Here is a 9,973-nt window from a genome sequence, read left to right as displayed (position 1 = left end):
CGCTCTTCCATCTTTCATATCTGCTAAATCACTTTTCTACTATTTCTTTGCCCAAGAAGAAGTTTCTTGGCTCAACTCAACTCATTGCTATTTCTGAATTTTCCTTCATCTTCTCTTTTTATGTAATTAAAAAAATTTTTTTAATTACAATTAAGTGGCAAAATATTTATAAATTTGATTTTTTTTTCATTATTGCTTCCTGCACCTTCTTGGTCCGAATGCATATATGACTGTTCAGTTAAAATCTGTATCAGTGTACCTAATGAGAAATATTGAGTGATGATGACACTTCTTCCAAATTTGGAGTGTTTCTCACCACATAGAAGGAACTCCCTAGGATAATACTCACGGCATCTCTGAGCTCCCATCATTCACTTCTCCTCAGGAGAAAGAGGGGTAGTTAGTTTAATCAACAAGTATAGGAAGGGAGCATGAAATACTCAGGTCCACCTCCTGTTCTTCCCACCCTTTCTCTGGGGTCAAGCTGGCTGTAAGAAGCACACATTTTGTTCCTTCACACTGTAGGTTTTACGGGAAGACACTTTGGGGGGACCGCAGCCCAGAGCTGCCAGTTAATAAGTCTGCCTATTTCTAGGGACCAGTGTTAGGAAACCCACTTCTTTGCAGATGGAAACTTCATTCTCCAATATAAGCTTTTTCAATAATAAATCTGATATTTTAGCCTCCTATCAGCTTTTTTCTTTGTCTTATCCTTCAGTTTGTTTACAACTAAGGTGGAGAGGAGAGTTATTTATTGTGCCATCTCAAATTCCAATAATAGATGCACAGAAGACATCCAATTAAGACTATTTTACAGTCATAGAGCTTTATGGAGCAGGAAGTTTCTAAAAAAAAAACTGTAATGTAAAGAAACTCAGGTTCAGAGGGGTTACATAGCCAATTAGCACAATGGTAGGAACTGAACACTGGTTTCCAAATACTTGTGAAGTGATCTAGTGTGAAGTGATTAAGATCCCAAGTAACTAGAATCAGGTTGCTTCTGCTTAAATCCTGATTCCCTAATATATTAACCATGTTTATGTGGCCTACTATTGAAACCTCTCTACCCTGTATTTTCCCATTTGAATAATGGAGATGATAATAGTGCTATCTCATAGGGTTACTGTAATGGTTAAATGAGATAATTCATGCAATGCATTCAACCCAGTACCTGGCATGTAGTGAAAACACTTTACAAATGTAGCTATTAATTCTTACCACATGTATTCTTGAACTGATTGGCAGTGACTCTCTGCATCAATAGAGAAATAAGAAATTATATTGATGAGGATCCTGTTTACATTAATTTGTGCTGAGTTCTAGTCCTCTTTTTAAGTATGAGTGCTCAGGTGAGGAACGATGCTGTGTTTGAATTTCACAAGTAGATTTGAATCTCCTCCTGACATTTACAGTAGACATACTAACCAATATTTTCAAGATATAATCAGGGGATAGAAACTTCTTTGAAATAATGAAAGAACAGCCTTCATTGTAGAACAAAAATTCATTGTACTATGTCATGAATCTCCTACTTATTTCTCCCCTACTGTATGAGCAGGAGTTTTTGGATGTACATATATAAAATGTATCTCTTTGAAGCTAATATCATCATACATATATTTTTTTCTAGTTTATCACTTGAATTTTTCTGTATCACCTTATATAGTCTCCCTATCTTTTCCTTTCAGCAAGGGCCCCTATCACCTTCTATTTTATCCTCACTGGTGTTCAGGATATTGGTCTAGGCAGAATCTCTTCTCCATGATTATTGTTGTCTGCGGGGGAGAAAATGGTATGCATTTTGGTGTTGAAAATTAAGAAACCAAATTTCTAATTTCACTTGAATTTGAATTTGTGTGAACCACGAATTCCATAAATACTCCATGTAAAGTACACCTAACACCAGGCTCCCTACCTTCCAGGCTGACGTAAGAGCAGTGAGATCATGATGGAAAAGCTCTTTGGAAATAAAAACTATTTATTATTTATAACCTAGACTACAAATTATTCATAACCCCAGGTTATAAGCTGGATTGATACTTTCCTGAGTCTGGTTGAGGTTCTTAGACCCCCGTGGGATAGGTATATCTGAATCTGTATATCTGACTTTACAGAATCTAAAAGGGCAAGGAAGAGACTATCTGGGCAACTACTGGACCCAGAGTACACCACAGAATTGTCTTACAGAAGCAACAGGAAATTTCTTGGAATGCCTTCCCTCTTACTTACTGAATCTCTTAATCCTATTACCCTTCAAAATCCTTCCAAAAGCCCCCTCTTCTGTGAAACTTCTCCTGAGAATCAAAAGCACATGATTATTCACACAAAGCCAGTCACATAATAGATTGGTTCGATTGACTATTTGACTACAAGGAATTAAGTAATGGTATATAGTCGAGGGATTTCTGGAGAATGTGTCACTAGCTATTCTTGCTTGAATTATCACTAATAATGCCATGGTTACACTAAAGACAGGAAAATATTTTAAGACTATGCCCCGTTTTGCCCTAGTTTTGTTCCCAAGTGCAATAAAAGTGAAAAAAAAAAGTGAACTGTACAACTGTTGCCACCTATAGGAGACAACTCTGGTTTATTAATTTTATCATAACTCTGATGAAGCATAATATACTAACGAAATGAAGAAGCTTTATGGAAACTACACAATCCTCATCAAACACTAATCTTTATTGGGTTCGTTATTAATATTGTTATTCTGCAATTCTTATTTTAGTTTATCCCCTTAAAGATAATTTTGATTGTTATTTATAAAGTTCTTTTCCAAGATAGAGGTTGAAAACTTAGGCTCTGTAGGCCTCGGTCCAAATCCAGACTCTACTGCATACTGGTACACGACCTTAAACAAGTTACTTAACTTCCTCAAGCCTTGATTGCCTATAAATGGAGATATTAACAACATCTACCCATACAATTGATGTGAGAATGAAAACAGATAATCTGTGCAATGTGCTTAGCACAGTGTCTACACAGAACAGGCACTCAAATGCTGTTAATCCCATGATTAGTTTTCAAAGCACCTTCACATATAGTTGCTGCAATTTAATGTGTACTATTTTGTTACCATTCAACAGATTACATCATTGACACATTACCACTGGACCTCAATCCCTTACATTTTATATTTAAATATTATGTGCATTCAAAACTTAAAAAATACCTGAGATCTGACAAGACAATGTTGAGACTAGTTCGGTATGTTTATAATTGCAGACAGGAAAGTAAACTACTTTAGTTGCTCTTATTCTTAGCCGGCAGGACCACTGGAGAAACTGAAGCCAACAGCTGAGACTCTGCCGATGCTAGAGCAAGTTGGATCCATCATCAAGTCTCCATTAAGAATCCATTGACAATTTAGCATTGGTCTAGGCCTTTAGGGAGAAAATAGTGGGGGAAGGCGGATGAGGGGGTTAGGCAGGACATAAAAAAGAAGTATAAAATATGATCTCTAGCTCAAATCTGAATGATGCAAAGATTGTGACTTGACGTACATAGTGGGGTTTTTGTTATTTTTTATTGTCTTTTCTAATATAAACAAATAATTAAAAATTAAAGGATTTTAAATATAAGAAATATTGTTCTAGATTTATGATTCATGTTTAAAATCAAGAGATCTGGACCTATGTTTCTGCACAGCAGCAATAAGCTAGATTTAAGTACAGACATATCTCATTTTATTGTGCTTCACATTATTGCACTTCACAGATGTTGCATTTTTTATAAATTAGAGGCAAGACCCTCCACCAGGGAAAAGATTACAAATCGCTTTATTGCGGTGGTCTGGAACTGAGCCTGCAATGTCTCTGCAATATCTCTGTGGTATGCCTGTAGCTGCTCCTGCCTTTAAACTAGGTGCACACTCTTAAGCTGACCACAGCCCTCAATACCGCCTATCACTCCCTAACACTGAGGCTGAATGCCAAATGGCGCTCTTTGTCACTGTAGCACTGACGTTCTTACAGTCAAAAATATTCCTGTACCGACCTCTCAGCAAAACTGTGAAAATAAAAGGGAGACTGGGAAGGCCATGTGGTTTTTCTTAAAAGGCCATTTTTTTTTATTTCCATCACTTCCCTGGCCAGTGTAGGTGTTGTTGTATTTAATTGAGTAATGTTGTTTAATTAACTAAAGAAACAAACCTACAAGAATGAAACATTTAAAAAACACGCACTATTTGTGTCTAATAAGCAATGGGCATTTTAATGGTAAATACATCTATTTTCTCATCTCTACTTTAATACACTGAATTATACCTGTCCATCTTTCTTCCAAGACCACAAGTTATTTTAGACTACTGATTCTTAAATTTTAGCAGATATCAGAATCACCTGGGCGCTTGTTAAAATTTGCTGGGCCTCACCATTTCTGATATAGATAAGTCTGGGTGGGGCTCAAGAATTTGCATTTCTAATAAGCTCCTACAGGATGCCGTTGCTGCTGGCCTAGAAAACACAGTTTGAGAACCACTGTTCTAGAATAAGAATCCTGTCTTACTATTATTTATTTACTGTACCATTTATTGAGCCCCTATTACTATGTGCTGTGGTCTTAAGGTGTTGTATTTCTAATACATCAGTCCTGAAAAGGTATGTCTCATCATCATTTACACCCACGAGGAAAGAGGCTTCTGGGCACTGACACAGCCGGTGAAAGGGCAAAGCTATGATTCAGGCTCAGGTCTGTCTGCCTCCAGGGACCCAACTCCCCCCACCATGCAAACATGCACATGCGCACACGCGCACACACACACACACATGCAAAACACAATTTTATTCAGCTGTATATCCTCACACCAAAACTTTCCACCTACATCACGGTAGTGTCTCTAATAAGTGTTTATTGAATGGTCCTCATGGACTAGAAATTGGCAAGGAAAATGCTTGTGGTTCTTGAAGGAAGAAAAAGGGAGAAGATACTCAAGTGAGGAGGAAATCATATTGAATGACCTTTATTTATGTACATTAGTATAATCAAAGTATTTCCTACTCTCTCCATGTATTTTTAGCATTATATAATTGTTTAAAATGCCTAAAAATTGGTGTGACATGGATAGGGACTCTTGCCTGGAGTTATTCCTAATTATGAAGCCACTTTTCTGTGGTTGGCTAGGAATCTGTTCCTCAGCCCACCTCTGGTTTCAAGGTAGCCACCTGAGATGGAAAATTAGTTCTATGAGTAGTACTCCTGCACGTTAATGGTATAATGAAGTAAGCACAACTTCTAGGATGCTTTTCAAGTATTCCCATAGAATTATGCCATTTCCTATAGCAGAGAGAGAAACTCTGTCTGAGCCTGCTCTTAGAACACTGAAGCCACCTACTTCTGTATCTTTTTCTCTTTCTATTAAATATTTAGCATGTGAAAATCAAAACACCATTTTCTCATTGTACCTTTAACAATGATGTGGGGCTTGAGTTGGGGAAAGAAACTACATATGCTAGAGCCTTGGAGAATAATGATAGAGATGGTTTGGTAAGTTATATAAGTAGAATTTTCGGGTGGCAAAATGAAAACAGAAGAGACAGGACATCTTGTCCTTTATTACATAAGAGCGTGGTTTAGTAGAAACAGCCTGAAAGACGGCCAGACAGGAATTCGAATCCTGTTCTCTCTCACTTGCTGAGGGACCTTGGGCAAATAACGCTGTCACTCTGAGCCTTGTTTTCCTCTTTAAAATGGAGACATGTAACTTGCAGGTTTCTGAAAGGCTTGTAGATAACATATGTTTGGTGTCTTTCACATGGTAGATGCTGTTATCATCTCTAAGCCCCTGTCCCTCCTTTTTCCTTGTGTTTGAATGGAATTTTTGCTTGAAAGAGGAAAAGAAGAAGAGAAATGTGTTAGTGGCTTTAATTCCTCTCTTCTCCCACCTCAAACCTTAGGAGCAACTTGAGCAAATAGAATATATTCATGTTTATAGGATTTACCTACAATAAATATTAAATGTGACTGCAGTGTTTTATAAAGTCCTGGAGACTACCAGCAACATCCTAAAATATCCCTGTTTAAATTGGTGTTACTAGAACCTTCTATAGGGGTGTGGTTACTAAGGTACAGATCTGTCACTATGATTTTTAAACCTTGGGCTTAAGAAGAGAAATGTGTTAGTGGCTTTAATTCCTCTGTACTAAGGTACAGATCTGTCACTATAATTTTTAAACCTTGGGTCTTCCAGAATCTACACCCACTGACCTGGAGATCTCTTTCAAATATCTTAAGACTTGTAGAGGGACAGCATATGAATATGACAATGCTTTTGATAAGTTTAACATGTACTTAAATTTCCTGGCAATTTATGGGTTTGTGTATGTTTTTTGTTTTGTTTTGGTTTGGTTTGGTTTGGTTTTTACATATAACCACAACTTCTGGCTGAAGTTCAATCCCTATCCATACTTAGCAACAGGATAACTAATAATACTTTGTAAGGAAAGTGAGTAGTTAGAAACTTTGATTAAGAAAAATAAGGCACTTTACCTGAAAATTTTCAAATGGATCCATTTAAAGTGAAATTAAGGGGCACTTAACTGGTTTGCAAATTGGGACCTATTTATCTCAGCAAAATGATTAAAGTCTTAATTTATCCCTAAAATTGGCTTTATTATTACATTTAATTATACTAGAAGCTTGTTAAAGACTTGTAGGTTCTCTCTATCCCTTTAAACTGTACTTTATACAGACAATAATTGAATATTGGACCGAATAACTTGATTTTCAAAGAAATATGTTTCTAATATTTTCCTCTTTTTATTGCAGAAATTGAAACAAGTTGAAGAAACAAAAGAAGATCCTGAGAATAGATTATCTAAAATTTCCCTGGAGTCATTCCATAAATACAACAGCAATACTATGATTTTATTAGAAAAAGAGAAGAACTCTCTGAACAAGGCTGAAGGACGGAAGGAAGAAAAAGAAAAAAATGAAGAGGCATCTTTGAGTAGTTCAGACAGGCCCGGGGTAGACAATTTGGAATCTTTGAGTGATTCTTTATACGATAGCTTCTCTTCCTGTGCAAGTCAGGGTTCAAATGATGCATAAAGAACTTTTTTTTTTTTTCCCTTAGTGAGCCAGAAATGGAGCACTTAAGAAACAGGGGTGAGGAAGGGGCAGGTAGAGATGACAACAATAAACCATTTCAACAGAGTCTATGTTGTCAGATTCCCAGCAAGCAACCCACTGGAGCATTCTTCTCTGACAGGGCAATAAACATAGACTCTATTTGTCGTGTTTTATGAGGATTAAAAGTAAACACACCCACGATACAAAAGTCTTAATTTTGCACTTTTTTTTTGAATACTTGTACAGAAGTTGTAAATTTTTTGGAAAAGAAATTATATTTGTAGCAACAACGACAAAAAGCAATAAATTGAAGCAGTGCCAAGCTCTTGAAATGATGTACTAAGTCTTTTAGAAGTTGATAATATATTTTTTAAAAATTCCAACTAAAGTTTTTGTTCAATTCATTGTCCTAGTCCTCAAATTGTTTGTGGGTACACTCTGCCAACCTTAAAAAGGGCCTGCCAAAACAAACAAACAAACAAACAAACAAACAGAGGGCTCATTGTAATCTCACAATCTCGATTTGATATGAACTTTAATTCTAGTGCAATTTCAATATTGTTGCCGGAGATATTCAGAATCTAGTAATAAGTGTAATTCTACTTCTACTGAAAAAGGTAAAGGGTACTGAGTGTGACACTGATCAGAACGGATGTGTATCAGAAGTGACCTAATTCTATTTTCAAAAGCAGGTTTTCCCTCCGAGCATTTCCGTACATTGTCTTCTACTTAATGCTTCACTATGATTCTCAACATTGTTGATTTTTACCCTTCTGCTGTATATTAAAATCTGGGAAATCTAGAATGAAAGCAAATTTCTATTTGCAATGTTCACTTTTTTTAAAAAAAATTAAAGTGGTTGGTGCTACAAAAAATTCTTTTTAATATCCTTTTTTCTACAAAGTCTGTTTATATGTAAGGATAAATTCTATTTTAAAGGTTATGTGTATTTTTTCTAGACGTGAACTATTTATAATTGCTTTTGTACAGGAGCTTGTAAACTAGGCATAATAGAAATATTTTTAGGATCTGTATGGTTACTTTAGTACACACTTGTTTCTTTAAAGAGTATTGTATGATCAGTGTTATTTGGTAAATTTGTGCAATTTGTTATATTGGAATTTTGTTGTCTTAAAATGAAAATTATGTAGTGTCATTGTCTTTCAGACTTTTAAAAATTCTTTTGTTTCATTTCTGAATAAAAGTTATATCACAATCGCACTGTCTAAAAGCTTAAAAGAACTTGTTCAAGAAGCCTTTGGCCCAGTTATTTGAATCTCACACGTGCTCCAAGGACAAATTCCCCTAAGGAATAAATAAACTGGCCCTCTAGCTCTAGAGATAGTAATTTAGCCAAATGTCAGATTAGAGTCTGCAGACAAACGAGTAATGGCCAAAGCATTGCAGTCTCCCTGAGGGGTTAACTGGCTAGAAATGAAAGGCAGAGAGGGGCAAAGGGAGAGAGGGAGCCGGAGGGAGACACGAAATCATCTCTGCAGAGGAATTACAAGAAAGTCACTTAAGCCCATTTCCAGACCTGCTCTGCCGGCAGGATGGGGAAATAAATGATCAGCGTCCGGAGGAGAAGAAGGTGAAGAGGGGGCAAAGCTTATGAAGCTATTTCCACAGAAATGGATGCTCCCTAGGATTTGGGGGGACGAGTGAGAACGTGCGGAATTGGAGGCGGGGGCACCAAGGCGCTCCGGCGGGCGGGCTCCGGTACCACCTGCTGCAAGGTTCGGTGGCGAGGAAGGAAAACGTAACAAGCGTTGCATCGTGGTGTCCCCAGCAGTACTCAAGGTGGGTCGCTGGAACCCGAGAGGAGGAATTAGGGGAGCGAGAAGGCAGGGGCAGCCGGCGACCGAGTCCTGGGCTGGGAAGGCGCAGTCCAGGAGCGGACGCCGGAGCATATACTAATGACCTATGGCTTTGAGGAGAGCAAAATCAAACTGCCCGGCCTTTTGGAGGAAGGGGATAGGGAAGAGCAGATGCCTTCACCCCAATTTGCTGTTTAGTGGGAGCTCGCTGCTCTTGTCCCCGGAGCAGCCCTCTCCTAGGCTAAACTACTAGAGCAGTGTCACCGCACCCTCCAGCGGTGCGCACAGGCAGATGAAAGGAGAGTTCCCCGAACCTAGCGCGCCAGTCCGTGCAGGGGCATCGTCACACCCTGCCCACCCTGGCGCAGCTGAAGCAAAGCCTGGTAATGACCGAGGGACTTCTCTCAGGAAAAGAAGGCGTAGCTGCGCGGGACACCCTAGGGCGCCTACAACTTTGCCAGATGCAGGGGAGCGCGCCCCCCTCGCGGCAGCCGCTCTTGGCCCGCCGCATGCCAGCCCCAGCTGAGTGGGCCGAACGCTGCCGCCGGGAACCCGTCAGCAGCTGGGAACCGGCCAGGCCCCGAGGCGCCGAGGTCGTGGGGAATGCGCACCTGTGCGCAGAGGGCCCACGGGACTCACAGTCTTCCGACCCCACCTCGCAGGTCCAGCAGTCAGCGCCCGGCCAGTTCCCGCGGCACCTGCTGCGCCCTCTTGACGTTTCCCCAATCTCCAGCTTCCCCCCGCCCTCGGGAAACTACATTCTTCTTCTCCCCCTGGCATCCCCGTCCTGGGGACGTGCGGGGGCGGGAAAGTAGGGCGATAGGAAGGGGTGGGGACGTGGAAAGACGGTCCCAGCCTTCTCCGCCCGCCACCCCCACCCCAACTCGGCAACCATCACGTGGTGCCTGGAGTGGGAGGTGGGAGAAGAGGCGAGACTTTTTGGGTGCTCCGAATCGCCAGTAGTTCCTTCAGTCTCAGCTGTCAACTCCGGAGACGCCGCGCTCTGCCCAGGAGCTTGAGCGAGAGGAGCGGCGACCCGCAGCCGGGAGCCCCGGCGCGGGCGATGCAGGAGCCGCTAGCGGCAC

The 9,973-nt window shown here is 40.0% G+C and overlaps 1 protein-coding gene across 1 annotated transcript in view; it reads left to right on the top strand.

The window, feature by feature from the left end:
* NCKAP5 (NCK associated protein 5) overlaps positions 1–8,289 on the top strand; it is a 570,133-nt gene extending 561,844 nt beyond the window's left edge. The window contains exon 18 of the mRNA XM_025039578.1: positions 6,769–8,289. Coding sequence (XP_024895346.1) covers positions 6,769–6,785 — 17 coding nt within the window. The 3' untranslated portion in view covers positions 6,786–8,289. The remainder of the gene's footprint in view (positions 1–6,768) is intronic.
* Positions 8,290–9,973: the final 1,684 nt, after the last annotated feature.

Source organism: Pteropus alecto, unplaced genomic scaffold, assembly GCF_000325575.1.
Source record: "Pteropus alecto unplaced genomic scaffold, ASM32557v1 scaffold3, whole genome shotgun sequence".
Taxonomy (NCBI): domain Eukaryota; kingdom Metazoa; phylum Chordata; class Mammalia; order Chiroptera; family Pteropodidae; genus Pteropus; species Pteropus alecto.
Note: the sequence above shows the minus strand (reverse complement) of the source record. Positions and strands in the feature narration are given on the sequence as shown.